The sequence below is a fragment of the Microcebus murinus genome, chromosome 11 (assembly GCF_040939455.1).
Source record: "Microcebus murinus isolate Inina chromosome 11, M.murinus_Inina_mat1.0, whole genome shotgun sequence".
Lineage (NCBI taxonomy): Eukaryota > Metazoa > Chordata > Mammalia > Primates > Cheirogaleidae > Microcebus > Microcebus murinus.
In genome coordinates, this window is record NC_134114.1 from 11,189,521 (window position 1) to 11,214,486 (window position 24,966).

General features: G+C 45.8%; 1 protein-coding gene and 1 long non-coding RNA gene across 2 annotated transcripts in view; one reads left to right on the forward strand and one right to left on the reverse strand.

Moving 5' to 3' along the window:
- The window catches only part of ANKH (ANKH inorganic pyrophosphate transport regulator), a 148,216-nt gene that overhangs the window by 46,486 nt on the left and 76,764 nt on the right, over window positions 1-24,966 (reverse strand). Inside the window, exons 2-3 of the mRNA XM_012790261.3 lie at window positions 12,743-12,959; window positions 1,433-1,551 (exon numbers count right to left, since the gene is read on the reverse strand). Of these exons, the coding sequence (XP_012645715.1) occupies window positions 1,433-1,551; window positions 12,743-12,959 (336 nt within the window). The remainder of the gene's footprint in view (window positions 1-1,432; window positions 1,552-12,742; window positions 12,960-24,966) is intronic.
- The window catches only part of LOC105885366 (uncharacterized), a 28,612-nt gene continuing 25,663 nt past the window's right edge, over window positions 22,018-24,966 (forward strand). The window contains exon 1 of the long non-coding RNA XR_001160646.3: window positions 22,018-22,100. This is a non-coding gene — a long non-coding RNA (uncharacterized LOC105885366). The remainder of the gene's footprint in view (window positions 22,101-24,966) is intronic.

Consider the following 24,966-nt stretch of genomic DNA (forward strand, 5'->3'; position numbering starts at 1 on the left):
AGCCTACCACGCAAACCAATGGAAGGCTATCAGGGATTCGATGACAACATGCCAATAATCTACAGGCAAACTGAGACTTCAGATAACACTGGAGATGATGAACCTCACATATTTTTACCTTCCCTCATTCCTGCCAGGGTTTGGGGCTGCTGCCTCACCTCAATGCAGACATCCACGTACCTCACACGTCTAATGTACGTAAAACCCGAGGTGAGGGAGGTAAAAAACCCACAGACTAACACACTCTCATTACTTCCCAAGGGTAACTCAAAATGGAGCCCAAGAAAGGGTTTACTTTCCAGCCTTGGACATTATTGGAATTTTTGGTTTTTTGCTACCTCTCTTTTATATATCTATAACACAGTTGGGGGGAAAAAAAAAAAGCATTGTCTAAACTCTTCAGTATCATGACAAAGAATGTATGGAAGTGAGAAGCCCTTAGCTAATGTAGTAATGCTGGTTAGTAAAGTAATAAAACCTTGTCAGGGTGCACAAGAGATTCTTACTCTACAACTCTGTGTGTTTATACAACAGTGGTAAGTTTATCAGAAAGCTATTCTGACTCTGATCCAGAGTCCACCAGAAAAGAACTTTATGTTTGAGTCAAATTTTTCATGTGGGCGCTCTTGCCACCCACCAGAACTTCTAGCAAATATAGCACAATTGTCATAAAACGAATTGATAAGATGGACTGGTTAAAAGTCAACAGCCCACACATAAACCTAAACATTTGTACCCCCATAATATACTGAAATTAAATTAAAAAAAAAAAAAGTCAGTGGCCAACCGGAACCTTTGGGCACTGATGCTTTAGTTTAGTCTAGCTGCTATGAAAATCAGTATGCTAATTTCTCAAAAAATTAAAAATTACCCTACGATCCAGCAATTCTACCTCCAGGTATATACCCAAAAGAACTGAAAGCAGGGAGATATTTGTGCAGCCATGTTCGTAGCAGCATTATTCACAATAGTCCAAAGGTGGAAGCAATATAAGTGTCCATCAACAGAGGAATAAATAAGCAAAATGTGGTATATCCATGCACTGGAAAATTATTTAGCCTTAAAAAGGAAGGAAATTCTGGCACATGCTACAACATGGATGAACCCTGAGGACATCATGCTAAGTGAAACATGCCAGTCATGAAAGGACAAATACTGCATGATTCCACTCATACGAGGCAGTCAAATTCACAGAGTCAGAAAGCAGATGGGGGGTTGCCAGGAGGTGTGGAGAGGCAGGTAGGAGAGTTACTGTTTAAAGAGTACAGGGTCTCAGTTTTGCAAGATGAAATGAGTTCTGAAGCTTGATTACACAACAATGTGAATGTACTTCATGATACTGAACGGTAAACATAAAAATGGTCAGTTTTGTGTTATGTATACTTTGCCCCTGTTTTTTTTAAAAAAGAAGGCAACAATCTTTTCTACTCACCATCGCATCCATGAAAGGGAAGGCAGCAAGATACAGGAAGGCCCTTCTCGTCTTGTTGCCCACTGACTCGTCCACATGGTGCAGTTTGTTGATGATGTAGTAGCCTAAGTCACTGTAAGCTGCAAAGGGTCAAAAAGCATACATGGAAATATTTAGAAAAATGTATCTTTATATGCTTTTTATTTCAAAAGCTTAAAAACAATTTAAAATGTAACACTTATTTGCTATAGAAAAATTAGAAAATTTAGATAAGCAAATAGAAGAAAATCATCTCCAATCTCATCCCTCTACCCAGAGGAGGTCCTGGCTAACACTCTGGGTTCTAATCGCCAAGTTCTTTTATGGTGTGTATTTTAACACAAAAATGAGATCGTGTTATATATACTCTTTTATAAACCATGAACATCTTTCCATGAGATGCCTCTACATTTTAATGCATTGAATCCCTTTTTGTAGGTTTATTTAGTATCAACTGACTCAATCTCCTCTTGGTGCACATTTAAATCATTTCCATCATTTTGATATATAAAAAAATGCTTGGATAGGCTTGAAGCTACATGTTTACACATATTCTTAATTATTTACTAAGAGAAAATTTCTAGATGTTAACATGCCTTTTCAATAAATATTTTGAAGCTTACTTTTCCACACTTGTCAGTCCCTTTATTTTATTTTCGGGGAGGAGAGTAGCAACATTGGGTATGGTCCTGCACGGTGGAAAATGACATGTAGGAGGTGCTTTCGAAGTCCTTCCAACAGCAGGATTTGTTACCAGTGTGTGTCTGGAGTATGGCAGGTACTCAGGCCATAGCGGCTGAATGAGTGCATCCGTGCCCAACAGGTATAAGGGAAGACAGAGAAAGGGCTTCCTGATGCACAGCTGGGCATCCTGACAGGTGTTACTAGCAAAAGTTAAATGAAATATTGAGCCGTTTTCTACCTCATTGATATAGGTTTAGATTATGTATGAAAATAATAATTTTAGTGTTTTCGATAGTGTTTGACAAGTGCTCTAACAGTAGGTGTTCCTGCTGCTTTCATTCTAACTATGGGTATCAATGTACTTAGCTACAGAAGCTGCTCTGAAATCAGAATGTAGCCAGAGTACAGAAGGAGTCTCACTTTAAGTCAGCGGTCCCCAACCTTTTTGGCACCAGGGACCGGTTTCATGGAAGACAATTTTTCCATGGACCCAGGTTGGGGGGAAGGTGGAGCTGAGGCGGTGACAGGAGTCATGGGGAGCGGCTGTAAATGCAGATGAAGCTTCACTCTTTCCCGCCGCTCACCTCCGGCTGTGCAGCCCAGTTCCTAAGTTTCACGGGGGACAATTTTTCCACAGATGGTGGGGTGGTGGCGAGGGGGCAGGCGGAGCCCACTCAGGCGGTGATGCCTGGCCGGGTTCCTAACAGCCCGCGGACTGGTACCGGGCTGCAGCCCAGCATGTGGGGACTGCAGCTTTATGAGGAATAATGAGGATCCTCCCAACATTTCAAAGTTTGGGGACAACTTATCACTGTTTCAACTGGTAAAAAGAAATAACCCGCCATCCTTTGTCAGGAAGTGTCTTGAATTACAGGAATTCTGGATGAGGTGAGGCCTTGAGGATGATATCTAGAGTACCGAGAAAAGCACATACAGGAATCGCAGTGGGGGTGGAGGTGCACGGGAGTGATTTCCAGGGGTAGGAGCTGGGATGGCTCATTTCCAGAGAGCAAGGTGGGGTGAGGGGTGGGGGGTGGCAAGTGCAGGAGGAAAGCCCCCAGTCCTCCCGGGAGGGGCAGAGGTGAACAACCCAAAGCCCAGGTGCCAGGTGAGCAAACGTGCCGGGTGCGGAGGTGGCAGGGCTATCGGAGCCAATGAAGAAGCAAGGAAAGGGATCCAGGAGAGAAAGCGTCCCGTGGCAGAGAGAGGGAGACCTGGAAAGACGGGCCTAGCTACGGCAGGGGACATGGAAGGAAGGAGGCAGCTGCGATGATGTCCCTGCTGTCCGGGTCAGAAGCCCCACGGAGATGAAAAGTGGATTAGAGGAGGCCTGACTTGACCCGGGAAGGCAGGGAGGGAGAGCTCCATTCTGATTTTGCAGCGCGGTGAGAACTGCATGCAGACATGAGCTAAGCTGGCCGACACACAAAGCCAGAGAGAAGACGTTGCTCAATCGTACAAATGCCCTGCTTGGGGTGCCGAACCGTGGAAATTTTGTCTCAAAGTTTATTGTTGCTGCTGCTGTTTATTTGCACATTTGTTTTCATCCAGTCCACAAATGTTCGCTGTGCAGGGAGGCACAAGGAGACAGTGTTGACCCTGCCCGTGCTGCCGCCCCCGCCCCCCAGCTGAGGCCACTGGCAATGACAAAGGCAGCCACACCGGCTGAGCAGAGCGACCAATGCCAAGGGCAAGAGCACGGGGCTGGCTATGAATAGCTCATGAGCTCAAATCCCCCGGTAAAGGTTATAGCCCATATAAAACACCCGCTGCGTGGACTTAACAGCAGTGGCTGGAGCTGGGACGGCGGAACTGGCGAAAGACTGAGATCCAGAAGGATGGTGTTATAAGCCGAACTATGTCCCCTCCAAACTCAGACATTGGATGTGACCCTATCTGGCAATAAGGTCACTGCAGATATGTTAATACTTAGGTGACATGAGGTCACACGGAGTCGGGTGGGCTCCTAATCCAATATGACTGATGTCCGTATAAAAGGAGAGATTCAGAGGTCGGTGCAAAGAGAACGCCCCCAAAGATGAAGGCAGGGAGCGGAGTGGCGCCTCTACATGCCAAGGGACGCCCAAGATTCCCAAGCAAGCCACCAGCAGCGGGGCGAGGCATGGGACAGGGTCTGTCCCAGCGTCGGAAGGGACCAACCCTGCCACCACGCTGATCTTATCTTGCACCTCCAGCCTCCAGAACCGGGAGACCACCAATTTCTGTTGCTGAAGCCACCCAGTTTTGTGCTACTTTGCTGGGGAAGCCACAGAAAACAGACAAAGGCAGCTTCTGAGAATGGGGGAGAGAATTATTTCATGTTAAACTCTGGGGCAGTGGCAAGAACGGACGGACCGTGTGGTTTGCACAGTTGAGAGCAGGGCACGAGGTGCGCATGTAGCGCCGGAAATACAGGTATAGATGTCAGGAACATTCTCCACCCTGGGGAAGGCCAGAAACTGTACCTGAGGGGGGGGGCCCCTTTTAGTTATCAGGCCCAGAAAGGCATTGCAGTGTGACAGCGTGTGACAGCAGTCACATCCACTACCCGCCTTGAGCTACATAATTACCTCTTTTTCTTGAGACAGAGTCTCCTTTTGTTGCCCAGGCTAGAGTGAGTGCCGTGGCATCAGCCTAGCTCACAGCAACCTCAAACTCCTGGGCTCAAGCAATCCTGCTGCCTCAGCCTCCCAACTGGCTGGGACTACAGGCATTTGCCACCATGCCCGGCTAATTTTTTCTATATATATTAGTTGGCCAATTAATTTCTTTGTATTTATAGTAGAGATGGGGTCTCACTCTTGCTCAGGCTGGTTTCAAACTCCTGACCTTGAGCAATCCGCCCGCCTAGGCCTCCCAGAGTGCTAGGATTACAGGCGTGAGCCACCGCGCCCGGCCCATAATTAATTACCTCTTGAAGCCACTTGCTACGTGGCTCTAGACTGGCACCAGGTAGCCATAACTGCCCTGTGCTGGACACCACAGCTCACGCCCCACAGGTGAGCAGTGTGCAGCCCGTCACCAAGCAATGCTATTTCTGGGCACCAGCGAGAATTCCTGCGGAACAACTTTGGGTCATCCCGCTCCTTATCTCCTTTTGCCTTTAAAAACCTGCTTGCAACAAAGGCTGCACCAAGCACTCCTGAAGGCAATTTGGAAGTGTGTCCCAGGCAGCTGTCCTCAGTCCTCAACTTTGGCCCAAATAAACTTTTTTTTTTGAGACAAGGTCTTGCTCCATTTCCAAGGCTGGAGTGCAGTGGTGCGATCACAGCTCACTGCATCCTCGATCGCCTGGGCTCACGTGATCCTCCTGCCTCAGCCTCCCGAGCGCTGGGACTACAGGTATGAGCACCGGGCCCTAAAGTCTTTATTTAAATTTTGCCTCAATTCCTCTCTTTAGACAACCCCCTGTAAATTCAGCTACTTGTTTGAGTATTTTAACAAAAACATCAAAGGCAGTGCCTTTACGCAGGGTAAGTGGAATAAACGTGGAACATTTAACCGGGTTAGAAGGATGGCTGGAGGTTCTCAGTCCTGTCTCCCCGGGATGAGCCGGCCCTGCTTTCAGCTTTCCGGCTCTGCCAGCTTGTGTCCCCACCCCGAGCCTTTTCAGCACGCAGGGCCAAGGCCTGGAGTTCCACAGTACTTCAGGACCTCTGGGGCCCCAGCTGCTTTCACTTTTTTTTGTGTGTGAGACAGAGTTTCACTTTGATGCCCAGGCTAGAGTTAGTGCTATGGCGTCAGCCTCACAGAGTTTCACTTTGATGTCCAGGCTAGAGTTAGTGCCGTGGCGTCAGCCCCGCTCACAGCAACCTCAATCTCTTGGGCTCAAGTGATCCTCCTGCCTCAGCCTCCCGAGTAGCTGGGACTACAGGCATGCGCCACCATGCCCGGCTCATTTTTTTCTATATATATTAGTTGGCCAATTAATTTCTTTCTATTTTTAGTAGAGACAGAGTCTTGCTCTTGCTCAGGCTGGTTTCGAACTCCTGACCTTGAGCGATCCTCCTGTCTGGGCCTCCCAGAGTGCTAAAATTACAGGCGTGAGCCACCGCGCCCCCGCCGCTTTTTTTTCTAACTTCTTTTCATTTTAGTCTCTTTCTCTTTCAGCTGCTAGATGAGAAATTTGGAGGCCAGAGGGAAGCAGCTTTTTCTCCAGATTTTCTTCCTTCCTTTTGCTCCTCCCCTACATGGTGGAAGAAGAGTCTGATTATAACTACAGAGGTTTTTTTCCACCCTATGAGCTGTGAGTATAAAATCCCAGCAATGGTTTTCACCTATTCTCTCCCACCCTCCATCCCTCCTTCTCTCCCTCCCTCCCATGGCCCTGAGCTATTTCTAGGTAAGGCTGTTTGTGGGGAGGGTGATTTGTTTAAAGTGCTTTGCATAGAGTCCATAATTACCAGGCTAGCTGCCTTAGCAACATTTAGTAACCTTCGACTTCTATAAACTGGCTTACCAAGATTGCTCTGAAATAGCTTGTATTCCTTGCAAAGAGAGAATGTTATATTAAAAAAAAAAAATTAAACAAGGCTTTTGAATAGATGTAAACAGATTTTATGACACTGCGAAAGCAAGAAGGCACAGTTTATAGGTGGAAGCTTTGAGTCCACCTAATACAGGGGAAACAGAAAGGCCCTTTCATGTCCACGGCTCTCCGGACCTCAGCCCTGATGACGGGCACTTTCTGGAAGGAGTGGTTCTCAAACTTGGTCATCCAGTGGTTATTAGCACTTGTTGCAAGCCATCAAATGTTAATATTAATTGAAACAAGTCTATATGCATATATTTTTTCTACGTCCAAAAGGCAAATTTGAGAACTCCTGTTGTCATTCAAATCCCCTAGTTTTCAATGCTTAAAAGTCTCACAGGTACTATTTGTTGACCCACAGCATCCTGTTTACAAGGCCTTCCATGGGAGCAGGTAACTTCGCCCCTGTGCTTCTAGTGTACCAAAGTGTGTGTGTTTACACGGCTGACGGGCCATATTTGCATCATCTTGGCAGACATGCGTTGAATGACCTGTGTGCATCAGGGTATAGCTAGCTGTAAAGGGGACAGTTCCTACACAGGGCTGGAACGTGGGCATAAATAGTATAACTCATCTATAATCTGTACCAGGCCGACATTTGTCCAGAAAATACAGGGATGGGAAATGTAAACATTGCCTAAGCCTTGAAGAGATACATAAACCCATGTATATGTAATTAAAGTAAAGAAATTTTAACACAAGAATAAAAATTCTACCTCACTGGTATCAAAGCTTGGTAGAGCAGACTTCAGAATAATTTATTGCAGGATATTTGCTTCTTTCTAGAGAATATGATTATTTGCTTCTTTCTAGAGAATATGTCTTATTCACATCTGAAAACCCAGGGTCTAGCCTGGTGTTTACACATAGTAGGTGTTTGATAGATGTTAATTTAATCAATGCTTAAATCCACAATCCCAGAAGTGGCGACTGGGGTAGATTGATAGCTAAAATGTCCCCAGTTCTTCCCTCTTCCTTATAGCGCCACTCTCTGTCACGTGATTTTGCAGCTCCTCCTGTCAAATGCTGGGGTCTCTTTCCCTCCCCCTTGAACCTGGGCTGCCCTGTGGCCCGTGCTGCTCAGCAGTGTGCAGTGGAGGCGATGGTGTGCTGGGTCTGGTTCTTGGCCTCAAGAAGCTGTGTGTGCATCTTTTTTTTCTCAGTTAGAGCATGGCCACGGCCGCCGGGGAAAGTCCAGGCAACTCTGCTGGAGGAGGAGAGACTGTGTGGAGGGGAGCTCAGCTGTCCCCGCAGACACCATCCGCCCGGCCTGCGCTCAGCTGACAGCCCCCCCAGGAAGCCCACCAGGTCGGCAGAGCCACCTCCTAACCCTCGGCTCACCCCAGAGGCACGATCCCAGCCAAGTCCAAAAGAACCCCACCACCACCCCGCAATCTGGTAAACAAAATTAAATGCTTGTGTTTTGAGCTACTAAAGTATCAGGGTGGTTTTTCACATAGCAGTAAGTTGTGAGACTATACAGAAATTGCTGGTCCCTAGCACCCTCGTTGGTTTAAATTACGTCAAATTGTATCAATTCATCCTTTACACAGCTGGTTAATAATCCGTGAGTAATGGAAAAATTTGAAAAGAGAAGTCTAAGTCTGGTCAATAGAACCAATCTCGAAACCACTCCAATTGCTCACTACAGGGGCACAGGAATCTGCAAAAGTTGTGTTCCCCTGAGTTCTGCCAACTGTTCAGGTTGCTTCAGAACATGGTTACAGGTTACCACGGAGAAAATGTATAAAGAAATGTGTAAGGCCGGGCGCAGTGGCTCACGCCTGTAATCCTAGCATTCTGGGAGGCCAAGGAGGGCGGATTGCTCGAAGTCAGGAGTTCGAAACCAGCCTGAGCAAGAGCGAGACCCCGTCTCTACTGTAAATAGAAAGAAATTGATTGGCCAACTAATATATATAGAAAAAATTAGCAGGGCATGGCGGCGCATGCCTGTAGTCCCAGCTACTCGGGAGGCTGAGGCAGCAGGATCGCCTGAGCCCAGGAGTTTGAGGTTGCTGTGAGCTAGGCTGACACCACGGCACTCACTCTAGCCTGGGCAACAAAGCGAGACTCTGTCTCAAAAAAAAAAAAAAAAAGAAATGTGTAAAAAAAAGCTAAAATCCACAGCAATAGTTTGGACATCTCTGTGAATTGGGAGGTCAGGCAATACCCCATGCAGGTGTATGCAGTAGTCCCCTATTATCCATGCAGGTGAAATTAATTTGAAACCAAATACAAGGTGAGCAAGCTTTCCTCTTCTGTAGATTCATTAAGAGGAAGAAACAGGATAACACCTGCACTGCAACCACTGGCCTGAATTAAGGTGTGGTGGCAGCAAACCCTGTGTGCTACAGTTTGTAAAAATAATGTCTCATAGATGAGTCCAAGACAGAAGTACTGGCCACGGTTAAGCTAAGAATGGGACACTTAACTGGCAGGTGCCCAACAAGGGCCATGAGATATTCCCAAGGCTCCTGCAGTTTGTGTATCTTGAGCCAGGCTTTGGGTGTGCACAGAGTAGACAGTAACGTGTGGGCCAGGGGACCTTCTAGACTTCAAGTCTGTCAATCCAACATGATTCCAAGTGTCTACTCATTTGGCTCCTTGCACAAGGCTTGGGTGGGTGGGAGGGTGTTTCTGAGTACATTCTCTGGAGCCATCTTCCCCCCCCAGTCTCTGCCAAGCATTCCTGTGTGGTCAGTGGAATCTGCCCCAGCCTTGACCGGGGAAACCGATGACCACGTGCGAATGTCTCAAAGATGAAACAATGCCTAGCTCACCGGTGGGGTCCGAAAAGGAAAAAAAAAAAAAAAAAAAATCAAGAAAAAAATATGAAACACAAGGAAAAAAATTCCTTACCTGCAGCAAATGTAAGAAAAAGGACCTAGTAAAAGGTTCTTTCCTTTATTGGGGCAAAGATAAGAAGAGTTGGCACTACAAAAGAGCTTTCAGTGCTCTCTGACTTGAGCCTATTTCAATCATATTCCTGTGACCCAGTAACAGATGCTCAGAGAGGTCAGTAAAGGTGAGAAGCCACACCTGCCACTGATTTTTCAAAGCTGGAGATGTTCGCATTTGAAATCCCTTCTAAGTGAAGAAGATCCTCCTCCAAGGACTGGTAAATTATTAGTCAATGCTGAAAAGCATAAAGTGTTGAACTTCATCCAGACTGACAGAAAAAAAATCTAAGAGAAGATCATGTCAGGATCACTTTAGGTGGCTGTAGTAAAATGTTAATTTAGAGCACAGGGTCCAATTCTTGACTCTATTCTCTATCAAAGGTAAGGAAAAATTAGAAAACGTTGTGCTGAAATGCAACTCATCCTTTCAGAGACAGTTAAGAAATGACACAGCCCTGTGGTCCCCAACCTTGTTGGCAACAGGGACCGTAATCATGGAAGACAATTTTTCCACGGACTGGGGAAGGGGGGCAGATAGTTCCAGGATGATTCAAGAGCATTACATTTATTGTGCACTTTATTTCTATTATTACTACCTTGTAATATATAATGAAATATTTATATAGCTCGCCATAGGTTGGGGACCCTGACCCAGTCCACGAGGCCTATCCCGATGCCCTAAAATAGATTCTCTTCCTAGTGTGTGCTCTCATATATCCTTATATAAATGCCATTGAAAAATTATTAATTAGAAGAATTTGATAAAAAGAAATAAATTCATTAAGGTGATGGGGAGCTAGCACCTAAAGAAATGTTTAAGGCAATTAGAATAGTTTTCCCTTAACAAAAGAATAGACAGAAATTCAACGTAAGCCTAGATTTCAAGCATGGTGATTTGGAAATACGCAGCGCACGCACTGACTCTAGGCCCCACCCAGGAGCTGCACACGCAGGGAATATATGCTCAGCTCGATATCAGCCTAAGCAAATATACTTAAGAAGATTGCTTCATATCATATTAACACAATGGCGTCTCACGTCAAATATCTCTGGAGTATTTGCTTTTTTGCCTTATCGATGTCAATGTTCCCCTTCCACAAAGCATACTTGCCCAAGAGCTGATTGTTAACAGCTGAGATGTAAGTAGCTGTGTTTAGCATCACTCGGAAGGGAAAATGGGTTTAAGTGTCTAATGTAGGTGACACAAAGTGGAGACTGACATTGGGAGGGAAATGTGCAATGATGTAGGAAAATGGTGATAAGAATAGGTGGAAAATAGAGAGAGAGCTCCATCCCTTCACGGAGCTTATGGTCAAGATTATGGGAAACGGGGCCGGCGAGATCTGGGGACAGAAGAGCGTACAGGACTACTAAAAAAGGAAGGAGGCAGGAAGGTGCGCAGAGATGCATGATACAGCAGATGGCAGAAAGCAAGGCAGGATCAAAGAGTTAGGCAGAAAATGGAAGGGTCGCCAACAAACCAGAAAAGGGCAAATCATTCAAATCTGAGTTTTAAGTGTTCAAAAGAAACTGATAAGTGCTTTCTTAGCAATTGTGGAAAACATTTGTTTGGTGGAAGAAAAAAAAACGCTATAACTATAAAAATATCAAAAGTGATAAAATGATTAAATATATCTGTGACATAGACCCATTTTGGTTTAAATTTAAAATTTCATGATTCTATTTTAAAATTGAAAAACTGAGATTTGCTTGGAAAATGACATTGATTTACTTCAATGAGACCACATTTTCCTCCTGACAATTTCTATAAGACAGGACGTTCATATTTTCCCTTCCATAATTATTGACCACCGGTAACTAGCTGGTAATCCTATAAAGTCTCACTCAACCATGGCTGAACAAGGAATGCGAGTTTTATTTTGAAGTCCAAGTAAAAAGACCAGTAGCAAAAGGAACTTATTTACATATTTAGAAATGCTCCTTATTTAAAAAATACATGGTGTTTTTTTCAAACACTGTGCATATGATACCATCTTTTAAAAGGGCCCAGATCAAATCTAGCTGCAGAAATTTTCTTCAAAAACAGGTACATATGCAAACAGTCCACAGTTAGCCTTCAGGGCATAAATTGCAGGAATAGAAGGCATCTCCTCTTCATCCCATGCCCCGACGCTCTGAGCACAAATTAAATGATCAGTATTAACGCTCTGGCTGAATATTTGGCCCCTGAGTAGACATGCTCTCTTCCACACTGTTCTGAGTACCACAATCAATGCCAGATTGAAAAGGAAAACCACAAAGGCCTTACCTTCTTTATTTTTAGATTTGCAGTTAATGTTTGAGTAAACATGAGCTGCATGAGAACACACCGCAAATGGTTTGGGTTAATTGTCTCGGTCATTCCCTTGACATTCATACTTCTCTTATAACCAGCAACAATTTTAAGGTACACAATGGGTTTATGAAGTGTCATTCAGAGTGCTTTATGCGACTGGCTTCGATAGATGTGCCATTCAATTTTAATGCCAGGAAAGCAAGGCTGTTTAAAGCCAAGATGTTCTGCAATCGTGCCCTCAAGGTTGTATTAGTATTACCACCAAGACGGCAGTGGAAGTAGAGCTCCCGCCATGAAGGAAAGTGCTTTTCCAAGATCTTGGTTAAACTGTAGACCAGTTACTATATGTATGAGATAGCTTTCTTGTTGTTCCATAAAAAAAATGTTATGCCATGAATATTTAGTTTTGTCTTTGAATGGGATAAAATGAGGCTCTAAAACAATTACTTTAATAAATGAAACGAACTATTGTTTTTGTTTCACTCTGATGAGCATTAATTCTAAATGACAATCATTCCATTTTTATCGTCGAGATTAAATGAGTCAGTACAACAACGCATGCACATCTCTACCAAAAGCACCTGCTATTTTATTATTGAGCTTCCCAAATGCTATTCCTAGATATCATCACCTATTAATGAAATCACTCCATCTCTGACTTTGGGAATCAAGGACACAAACCTACAGCTTTCCAGAGAAAAAATATGTTATTTTCTTGGGCTAGGAACACAAACTCCCTTCCTTCCATTCCCTGAAATTTTCATAAGAAATATTTGATAATCAGTGAGGAAATCAGTTATCCTAATAAATACATTTAAGTCAATGAAAAGGAATATGAAATTGCCAAAGCTGGACATGCCAGTGGCGGCCAATGGCCTTACCTATCAGCGTGTGAAAGATGGCAGCGATGGCCCCGGCCACCACCATACACAGGACGGCTTTGGTCCTGTCTCGCTTGCTGTTCACAAACACCAGGCCCACATTTTTGAAGTCACTCATGGGACCCGTGAAGAACTTCATTAGGGAGTATGCCAGCCCGTAGCTGGCCAGCATTTCGACTGCATCTTCCTTGACAGCAGCAATGCCCCGGTTCAAGGCCTGGGGAGGGGGAAAAGAAACCCACAAACAGCATTAGAAATGTCATCTCATCTCTGGGGAACCACACTTCTAAAAATGAAACTCAGCAGATCATGTTTCTATAGAAACACTAAGCAGCTTATAGGGCAAATCTCACTGTCATTTGATAAAGGTGATTGGTTTTCATTTTCATCTGCATTAGCTTTGGTTTGGTCATCTTTTTGTGAAAGAGATACCTGTCCATTGGGGTTAAAGTAATAGGAAAAAAAAAAAAAACCAACAAGTATTTTATGTTAATAACAGAAAATAATCCTAAGAAGTTTTGGTTAAAAGTTGGTTAAAAAGAGAACTAACATGTTAAATTTGTGGGCTGAATCTACATAGCAGGAACAGGTATTGTGTCAATGAACCAACCAGTTTATACTGGGGAGGGAGGTGTTCTTGTCCCACTATAGCCAGTCTCGGTGCTACCTTGGTATGCTCATGAAAGCTAATTGGAACAACACTAAACGAGCCTATCGGTGCCAGAAAGAGGAAAGGCTGAGTACAGCAAAAGAATTCAAAGTACCCCTCAAATGCATTTAATATGTAAGAATCATACTCTGTTACAACAAAACAAAGTAAGCCCAGTCTATTGGGTTTCACTGAATCTGATACTATCAATTGTAAGATAACATTATCAGTTATACACCACCAAGAAAGAAAAAAATACTCCCAATTGTATCTGTATGCCCATGATTTTAAGATGTATTCAGATTTCAGAGACACTAAAATATGGGGGTGTGGGTGGGGTGTGCCTCAAAAATCCATGAAGGTATTTCGCGTCACACTTAAAGTTACTCCTTAGTTTCGAGGGCTGCTCTAGGTTTGGTCTCTAAATTAACACAGCATACTGTCAGCATAAGCACAGGTAGAACTAATGAGCAAAACCCAAGGGCTTCTTTGCCTTTCATTCCTTTATGAGACACGGCTGACTGATATGAAAACATACAGAGTTGAACATTCTTTGCAAAGAACAAAATGTAGTTACAGGAAAATACTAAAACTGATTTTAGAAAACCTTAGAATAAAAATTTATGATAGCTATGGGAATTCATTTTTCTGACAAAGTTGGTGTTATATAAGCTAGTTTCTGATGATTATTTCCAATTGTATCTGTAATTCCCTTTCCTTTCTTCCAGTAATAACTTGAAGACTTCCCTAAGAACCTTCTTGGCCTCTGCAGTGCACACCTGCCGTGATGCCTTTCTTAGAAACAAATCTTCCCTTATGCCAAAGCTGATCGAATACCTTAACACCCTAAAGCAAAATAAAAACCAAGAAGCTCCTTTTATACTAAATCCCCTTGTGTTTGACAGGATTATCTAGTCAGAGGGCTCCTGCTATGTGTCAAAACTTACCACTTGACAATTTACCGAATTAATTCCTTCTGGACTTCTGTAGCAGATGCTATGCTGTCAGTTCCCCGCCCAGGTCCCCTCTCCTGGGAAGTGTACCCATCCCAGCTGCTGGGAGTTGGCACTCACGGCTCACAGCCACCTTCCCAGGGGGCAGTGTCCCCAGCCCTGTGCACTGGGCAAGCACACCTGACACCTCTACCAAGCCGCCAGGCTGGCAGACACTGGTATAAAAGACCAGCACCTCTGCCTCCATGCGGAACCACTCAGTTGTGATTTCTGCCCCAGGATCCCCCGTGGGCTCGGAGGAAGCTCATCTCCAGTGTAGACCGACTCCTTGCTCCACTTTCCCACTGCCCAGCCTGCCCCGTCCGCCACGCATGGGGGTCTGGCGCCTAGAGAACTCAAGGCAGGACAGCTTCTAATCACTCGTCTTTCAGACGTCGCAAATAGTGTATGGTGTTTTTCTTTGTCTTTCCTATCCTCCTCCAAATCCGGCATTGTGAATTGTTTGCTTTTTATTACTCAGATGTGTTAAAATTTAAATGATATATATTATTTAGCACAAGTTCTAAAAGCACCTAGTAGGGTACCTAAATAACTGATGACCTGACTTTTTAATATGTCTTCTTAGAAAAACTTTATTTTTTCCTAAAAAGACATCAGACCTGGCTGAGGCATCCTCTGCAATGAATTCTATTTCCACCAACAATTCTTTGGTCCTAAAGCCGGTGCTGGGTAGGTGGGAAGAAAGGCCCAGGTAATGATAGCTCTGTCAGCAAGATCGAGTGGGAAAGTTTCATTTAGCCCAACAATTACCGTAATTTGAAGCAAGAGCACAGGGTTTAGAGCCGTGCAGACTTGAGCTGGAATCTGCTTCTATCACTTAACTGCTGAGTGGCCCTGACCAAGGTATTATTTCATATTTATTCTCCCTGAAATAACCCAGCAATCTTAGATGGAATGTGGTGACACTGCAAGCATCTCAGTGTTTGTTGAATGAACAAATGAATTAGCTGTTTTCTACCAAGAATTTTAATGTTCATACTAATTTTTATGAAATTAAATCACATTTTAACTGTAAGATATAATTGCTTGTAAGATATGCCATTGATTTAATGTTTTTCATGACCACACTAAATGTACACATTATTTGCAAAAGAGCCTGATTTCAAGAAACATTAAAGTGCATGGACAAAAGCTTCAGAATCGAGGGCATGTACTATATCAGTGTTACTCGCCCTTTGTCATTCCCACGTGTTGCAAATTTGTTCACTTCTTAGTTTCATGATTTGCCTTGATAGACTGCATAATAATAATTCTAGTATCCAATCATTCTATGGAGTTTCTTTCTATGCTTCTTAGATTTGCTATTTTTACCCCCCCAATAGGTAATTTTGTTCTGATGCATGGCTCCATTTGCACACTTTTAAATCTCCCTGGAACCTATGAAGTGAGTTATGAGTTAATTTCCTCCAAGTAGTTTATTTCCTCAAACCACTTATTGAATACACCATTCCTCTCCCAATTTGTGATGGTTTCTTACCATTCATTAAGTTCTCCTGTGCCCCTCAATCACCTGTTGTTTGCTTCAGCTGTCTCTATTTGCTCACCCTGTTTCTCTTCACAGCCTGTTCACTACCTGACACCGTATCCTATCTACTTGGAATCTCTTTTATGGCCTGTCTGCTCTACCTGAACGTAAGCTCCAGAGAGCAGAGACCTGCTTCTCTGCTGTATCCTATTCTCACAGCATGGTAGGACATCGCACGACAGATGATCGGTAAGTATTTGAAAGAACGAAGGAAAACGTGTATAAGCAGTGTAAACATTTACTGTGATATGCACTGAAGAAGAAAAGACACAGTAGTTTCCCTCCCTTATCCACAGAAATGTTTCAAGACCCCTGGGGAGGCCTGAAACCGCAGACAGTACTGAACCCTATGTATATACGTTTCTTCTTATAAATTAGGCACAGTAAGGGAGTAACAACAATAATTAATACTCAAATAGAATAATTATGACAATAGACTGTAATAAAAGTTACACGAATGTGGTCTCTCTTTCAAAATAATGTAATATTTTCAGACCTCGGTTTAACTGAAACCAAGGAAAGCGAAACTGCGGATTAGGAGGGACTCTTGTGTGCCAATGAGCTGGATGCTTTTTGGAGAAGCATATGGATAGACGAGGTGACCCCTATAAGGAGGTGACATTTGAGCTGGGACCTAAAGAACAAGAATGAGACCAGTATATGAAGAGCTGGAGGAAGGCTTATTTTTAATAGAAGGGAGGCCAGGAAGAGGAGTAGATAGTGAGTTTGGAAAAGTGGGCAACGCTAAGCTCATTCCAGGTTGGGGTGAAGAACGTGCGTTTTGTTGCAAGAGCAGGGGGAGGCGTGGAAGGGGCTGGGCAGGGGTGGGACGGAGGCTCGTGCCATTGTCACAGCAATGGAAGCAGACCGCGGAGGGAAGGGGGGCGCAGGGCTCTGCGGCAGCAGCATAGGCCAGGGAAGGTTGGGGCCCGGGCTGGGGGAGCGGTGGAGAGGGAGAGGCGCAGGCAGACAGGAGAGCGTTTGGGAGGGAACGTCAGTGATCTGGTGATGGACCACACGGTGGGCTGAGGAAGGGAAGAACCTGAGGATGACTGTTGAGCTTCTGGCTTAAGCCCTGGTCAAGTGCAGCTGCTATTCACTGGGGTGGGGAGACGGTGGGCTGGAAAAAGCAAGAGCTCCACTGGGAGCCTCATGCTGGTTTGAGACACCCGTTAGAACTCCAAGTAGGGAAATCAAGTGAGATAGCTCCGTGCGTCTGTGGCTACACATTGGGAGGTCATCAGTACATAGACAGTATTTAAAGCCAGGGGACTGAATGAGATCTTCTAGAAAGGACAGAGGGAGAAAGGAAAGGAGCCTAAGATTTGGCCCTAGAGCACGTGGGGCATAAATGTAAACATGCCAAGGACATGGCAAGCCTTCTGTGTCATGCTGGGGTTGTGACTATGCTGTAGCTCAGCGTCCCAGGAATGTCACTCCCAAATACTGCCACCTCTCCAGCCAAAACCAGGAAGACAGTCACTGTGGCTGGTAGAGAAGAACAAGCTATGGTCGTGACCTTCAGCTACAGAAGCGTCTTAATGTCTTCAGCACGAGTTGGGCCTGGAGGCAGAACTCTGGCCAAGACATTCATAAGCACAGAGGTTCACCTGCTGTTTAAAGGCAGGTTGTTTCTAAATGTTCACAGGCCTTCCAAAGTAAAGACACTTTGCTTCAGATTAGGGCCAGATCTAACAGCACTCGAACAATTGTAAATACGGAGCTGCCCTTTCATCACAGCCTGGCCCCGGCCGCAGGTGCGTGGCACGGCGCCTTTCCTCACACTTCTCACCGGCACCCTCTACGCCACGGCACTCGGCAACATGGAACGTCTGACTCAAAAACACATCTGGGTCCAAAAATCATCGAGTGGATCATAGGTGCCTGCGTATCTCCTGGTATCTGCCAGGTTCGTGCTGTTCTGTTGCCTGATTTTTTTTCCCCACAGTAAGTTTGCAAAACCACAGGATATTAAAAAGTAAAAAAATACAGCCTCCAAGGCAATGGTTACCAAATCCCACAGGTATGAACTGATCTCCCTGGTATGAGCTGTCTAGATCATTACACCTTAACAGAGATCCCCGGCATTTTTAAACCTCAGACCTAGAGACCAGAAATATCTCCATATTGTAGACTGAGATTCTTCAGGACAAGTGTCGCCCGCTCACCCGAACCCCCTAATCATTTTATGCCCATGTCAGCCACAAGCATTCCTTGCACACAGGGACCCCTGGGGCCCAGGGCTTGGTGGGGGGTACTCCTCCTCCTCGGGAGTGGGTCTGGTGCACAGGCTGCTCAGCCCATCTCGCGTCTGGACACCTGTGAGGCACTGATGTGTAGGCAGATGATTGTTCTGGGCTCAAGACAAAAGCTGAGCCAGTGAGCCATGGCCACAGAGACAAGGTGGTTCACTGGTCTGATTGCCCTGGGCCTCTGCACGAGAACGGCCCTTTCCCATCCTCCCTGCAGGTCTCCTCATGGTTACAAGGCCCTGGGCAAGACCCTGAGGTCCTGCTCAAACAGCACCTCCCTGCCTCTGCCACACTTGTCACCTCCACCCGAGAGTGACTCTGCACAACCCCCAGCTGTTGATGTCTACCCACTGGCTGAAACGCCTGAGAATTCCAGAGTTGGTCAAGAGGAGGCGGTGGGCACGAGGAGGAGGGCACTGCAGTGGTGTTTTCCTAGGGTCAGCCCTTCCCTCCCCGTTCTGCAGGTGGGGTGAGCTTCCCCACCCCCGCGCCTGCTTCCGACCACCCATTCTCTGCTCTTCTGTAAACTCCCTGCTGCTTTGAGACTCACACCATTTAGCCATGGTCCTCTCTAATCTCATCTCCCTTTAGAATCCCAAATAGAGAAGTCAAGTCCCTTCTGGTCCCTTTGACTTGCCCTGAGAGTCCTGCCACTTGGCCCCTAATCTCCCCAGCACCTTGACTCCAGGGGAAGGTGTTGCGATATCCATCTGGTCAACCCGTGCGATGCCCTTTCAGGTCTCCAACCTCCTCCTCACCAGGGACTTTCTCTGTTTCAAGCACCCACTCATGTGCCCACGCCTTTGCCCCATAGCCCACGGTCATCCCACCTCTCTCGGTCCAGTTAAAAATCTCTGGCTGCGATCTTCTGCCCTTCCAGATCTCTCCATTTCTCCCACCTCCTCAGTCCTAAACTTCATCAAACTTGTCACTCTCTTGACTCTCCTTCCTGCCTCCTGTCTTCCCTCCTGACCACCCCAGCCTACACTTCATGGTCATCACTTAACCACACCTTGCCAATGCCCACAACTCACTGCCTGCTGTCCCTAAGCCTGGATTCATCTGCTCACCTGCCTGTCCCACCCTTGTCTGTATCTGTAGACTTCTACTTGGGCGCTGAGAGCGCTGGAATCAATATGCCACCATACGCACGATTGCCAACCTGGACTGGGCCGTTAGCTGCTCAGACATCCTCTTTCCTAGTTCCCTTCTCTTGGGGAAGGCCCAGAACACTGAGAGAAGCTTCCCTCTTGCTCAGAGATAACCTCACCTCTTACTTCATCTGGCACAGCGAATCCATCAGGTAGAAACCAAATTTCTCGTTGCTTCTCCCTCTAAAGCAACAGAACCCAACCAAACACATCTGTCCCAAAGGCTTCCTCACCTCCTCTCTCCCGAGACAAAGGAAAGTGCAGTCTGCCCAGGGTGAGCCTGAGCCACCCATCTGGGCTCAACATTGTGGTCCCTCGCTCCGACTCCCCAGCCGCCTCCCCCGTCTGTCTGATCTTTGCTGCCCGAGGGGTCCTTCCCAGCAACGTGTATAGGGGCATGAGCCTCTTCCGTCCTCCTCCTGACTCCTCTGGTCACCAGCCTCTTCTCACCTTCCCTCCTCCGTGGGGTCCCAGACCCCTTACTGTTCTCATCAGAGTGTCCTGCCTGTCTACTTCTTGAGGCAAGGGCTGGGCTTATTTGTCACCAGTTTTCCTGCACTGGTTTAGCACGATGCCTGAAATTCAATACATGAACAAGTGAATGTGTGCTAATTGTGACACGTAATGTATATGTGGTCATTCATAAATAAAAGCTTCCCGCTGTAGATTTTGGTTTTCTGGGTAAAAAATATTTTTGGTAGAATCTATGAACTTAAAATATGCAAAGTGATGATAAGAGCACTCCACACATTTGTGCAGTCCTGAGATTTTCTCAATAGGTAGGTAGGTAGGTAGGTAGGTAGGTAGGTAGGTAGGTAGGGGCTTCTGCAGCTATTTCCACTGAGCCATGCTGAGCACCGGGCTGGCTGCTTAACTGCAGACACACATACAGCATGGCCCTGGGCCACAGGACTAGCCTCTTCAGTGTGGGCTGAATTAGACTTTTGTCAAATCCCTTTTTTCGCTTCCTTTGGTTGGATATCAATTGGGATAGAGAACACACTGTTCCATTAGGGAGTCAGATCCTGGAACAGAAGTTAGCTGCTAGACCGGGCGTGGTGGCTCACGCCTTTAATCCTAGCACACTGGGAGGCTGAGGCGGCTGGATCGCTCAAAGTCAGGAGTTCGAAACCAGCCTGAGCAAGAGTGAGACCCCGTCTCTACTAAAAAATAGAAAGAAATTAATTGGCCAACTAATATATATAGAAAAAATTAGCCGGGCATGGTGGCACATGCCTGTAGTCCCAGCTACTTGGGAGGCTGAGGCAGGAGGATTGCTTGAGCCCAGGAGTTGGAGGTTGCTGTGAGCTAGGCTGACGCCATGGCACTCTAGCCTGGGCAACAAAGTGAGACTCTGTCTCTAAATAAAAAAAAAAATAAGTTAGCTGCTGTAAGAAGAAAATCGGGGCTGGGCACAGTGGCTCACGCCTGTAATCCTAGCACTCTGGGAGGCCGAGGCAGGCAGATTGCTTGAGGTCAGGAGTTCGAAACCAGCCTGAGCAAGACCCTGTCTCTACTATAAATAGAAAGAAATTAATTGGCCAACTGATATATATAGAAAAAATCAGCTGGGCAAGGTGGCGCATGCCTGTAGTCCCAGCTACTCGGGAGGCTGAGGCAGGAGGATTGCTTGAGCCCAGGAGTTGGAGGTTGCTGTGAGCTAGGCTGACGCCATCGCACTCACTCTAGCCCAGGCGACAAAGTGAGACTCTGTCTCAAAAAAGAAGAAAATCAGAAGTTTACATTCAAAGCATAAGAGAGTCTCTTCTGACCGGACCCTGGAGAAGCCGAGGGGACCCGGCTGGGAGCTGAGCGTGCCAACCAAGGCATCCGAAGAAGGGTGCTTGGAGGGGCAACAGGGCACTCGAGAGGTGGCCACACAGGTCAGGAGGTGCTAAGGGCTTCCATGGCCACATGGAGAAAAAACAGTCCTGCTCGCATGGAAATGTCTTTTCAAATTCTTCCACAAAAAGGTGTCCAGTTGGACACTGGTCTTGTTCCTTAAAAGAGCAGGAGGTTATTATATGAATGTTGAAAGTCTCGCTTTTTTTTTTTTTTCCTTTTAGCAGGCTGGATACCCCCTTCCCTTGTCTCATCCCAGACAGAAAGACCAGTGAGGCATTAGGGCCGGGTCATCATTTGGTTTTGCTCAGAAACAGCCTGGGCCTCCCCATCATCCCTTAGATAAAAGACAATTCTTCTAAAGCTTCAGTGATCTTATTACACCTATGACGACATGAAACAAACTGACCATTGCAGCAGGCGACATAAAGTTGAAAAATCAGTCTTCAACCCTAAGTCCCCAGGAAATTTACAACTGGGGGAGTGTGGAAAAGTGGGCAGGACAGGTCTAGGCACAGCCACCTGTGGGAACAGCTTCCCCCAGGCTCACGAATAACCAGCAACTGTGGATTTCAGTCCTCCCTAGGAGTCTGGGATCCTGTAATTTTCCACTGTTATTGTTCCGTTTGAGTTTTCAAAAGTGGCTTGGGTTAAATCGGATCATTTGTCTCCCCGGTAGTTTTCCAGCCACGCTTTATTTTCTCAGGGATCTATAGGGCCCTAAGGGAGACGCCCGCTCTGTCTGGCAGGAACTTCCCGCCCCCGCGCCGGGCTGCGGTTTAGCGGGAGCAGCGGGGGAAGCCGGTCGCGCCTGCGCACAGCAGCCCGTCCACAGTTGGCGCTTCCTGAAACCCCGAGGCGACACCCGTGTCTTCTGTCGCTGCCGCACCTGGACAAGAGTTTCCACGAAGAAACGGCCAAACAGGGTATAGTGATGACTGGCTGACTCAGGTTTCTGGCCGTGTCTTCAATATGTCAGGGGAAATAACAGCACTTTCCTGTATGACCTCTTAATCTGAAAATATATTCCTTCTCTAAAGGGAATATTTTAGTGTCGTGGGACCCTCTTCAGACTCTCCTGATCGCTCAGTGAAACAGGAAGCGGCCTGACCCAGCTAAATTTAACTTTAATTCAAGGTGGTGGAAGGCTTGACAGGGCAGGGATACTGCTAGGAAAATTTAAACGTATTTAAAAAAAAAAAACAAAAACAAAAAAACCAAAGGCTTCCTGTGCCACTTAAGAGTACTTATGCCTCACCGTGATCTCATGTCTTTGCTGTCACTGAAATTCCCACATTGCCTGCTGATTTTTTACACTTATAAAGATAATAGGGTTCCTAACTCAGAACTCTGCCCATTATACCTCAGAACTGAGTTTAAAATGCTTTTAAAGGCCGGGCGCGGTGGCTCACACCTGTAACCCTAGCACTCGGGGAGGCTGAGGTGGGCAGACTGCTCGAGGTCAGGAGTTCGAAACCAGCCTGAGCAAGAGCGAGACCCCCGTCTCTACTAAAAATAGAAAAAAAGTAATTGGCCATCTAAAAATATATAGAGAAAAAATTAGCCGGGCATGGTGGCGCATGCCTATAGTCCCAGCTACTTGGAAGGCTGAGGCAGGAGGATTGCTTAAGCCCAGGAGTTTGAGGTTGCTGTGAGCTAGGCTGACGCCACGGCACTCACTCTAGCCTGAGCAACAAAGCGAGACTCTGTCTCAAAAATAAAATAAAATAAAATGCTTTTAAATTTAAAAACAATAACCAAAATGCCATAAGCAATAATCTGGAATAACAGACTAACCCTGGGATCCTGGGAGTCTTTTTGCTGACTCCCTGTTCACTCTCTCTTTGCTTGGTAAGGGGTTATTTTTCTTGGGTCCTCCAGCACCTTGACGCTGGCTGTGGATCTCTGAGCAGCCCAGAGCCTCTACTGCCTTTTCTGACTCAACTGCACCACAAAGGTGTGTCACCTGTTGCCTTCCGGTGACATTTATAAATGCACTTGTACTAAGTAAAGAAAGAGTGAAGGCCCGTTTGCATTTGGGCCTTATGAAATCCAGTGACCATGATGATGATGACAATGATCTTGGCAGTAGCATATCCCAAATACTTGCTCTGTGGCTGACACCATTCTATAATAGGATCTTTACTTCTCCTGACAACTCTGTGCGGGGCATATTGTTATTTCTAAGCTTCTCAGTGAGGAGATTGCTGTATGGAGAGGCTAAATCACTAGTCCAGGGTGGACACAGAGCTCAGAAGAATCCAGAGAGCTTGGCCTCAGAGCTGGTGACCCTAACCCTCACTCTATGATACCAAAACCAAACCCTCAGCTAGGCGCAGTGGCTCACGCCTGTAATCCTAGCACTCTGGGAGGCCGAGGCGGGAGGATTGCTTGAGCTCAGGAGTTTGAGACCAGCCTGAGCAAGGGCGAGACCCTGTCTCTACTAAAAATAGAAAGAAATTAGCCGGGCGTGGTGGCACGTGCCTGTAGTCCTAGCTACTCGGGAGGCTGAAGCAGGAGGATCACTTGAGCCCAGGAGTTTGAGGTTGCTGTGAGCTAGGCTGACGCCATGGCACTCTAGCCCGGGCGACACAGTGAGACTCTGTCTCAAAAATAAATAAATAAAACGAAACCTTCCTTTGACTATGAATTAGATATTATAGGTGGTGCTAAATTCTGCCTAGTAGCAACATTTTAAGCAGGATTAGCTATCAGATCAAAAATAACTTTTGGATAAAGACTATTTTTATGAAAAAAATTGCAAAGAGCCTAAAGTTATGGTTATTTTTTAAACAATACTGTGCCACCATAATCCCAGTGTAAACGTGGAGAATGAACTATGCCTGAAGACATCCTATATCTGAGCCATGCCAAGAAAATGAGGATAAAGGAAATAGGTTGATTACGTTGTGCAGTCAGCACCATGTAGCTTGGAGAGTTCAAAACCTGTAACTACGGCACCTGCTCAGCCATCACCAGTGCAAGGGGACACCACCGAGGCTCTGCGGTAGCCTTCTGAGGGTGCAGCCAAGAATCTCTAGGGCTCTTTCTGTAACAGGATAATGTATCCTCCCAGGATCGTTAACTTGTTCAAAGTTTTTATTTACTTTTCAGCGGCCAGGGTCCATTGACTTCTGAGTGAGGGTTCAGTTAGGACTCACTGTTGATATTTATGCAACTGGTACACATCAGATTTTGTGAATGATTTCTAAGGGCCTGGGGCCTTTGATCTGATTGTTTGCTGTGATTGCTTTTAGGAGGTGAGTGAGAGACAGTTACAAGTAGTCACTAAAGAAGGTAGCCCCTCTGGTCTCCACCACCAGACTCATGGAGCCCAGTCTGTTGGGAGTCAGCAACATTGCCCATAGCCAGAAGGACAAGAGAAGACCCTGCAGCACAGAACAAGGGGTGTCACCGTTTTAGACACACACACCCACCCACCCACACACACACACACACACACACACAGATGGGAATCCAACAAAATTCAAATAGAAAAACTGAATTATGGCAAAGCTGTCTTGAGCGTTAGCTATGCACAAAGAGACTGTCTTCCCATCCCCCCAAAGCTGTTATTGGTTTAAATTATTGATTTATAGTATTCTAGATGAAGTAAAATATCTCAAAGTTGTTTAGAACACAAGACAAAAGGCATCATTGTGGCATGAGAAAATTAGCAAAGAGTCAAACTGTCATTAGTTGCAGCAGTGATTTAAGAATTATATATCCTGAATTTATTTGTCTTTACAACTATAACCATACTGTATGCCTGAGATTTTTCACCTAGAAAAG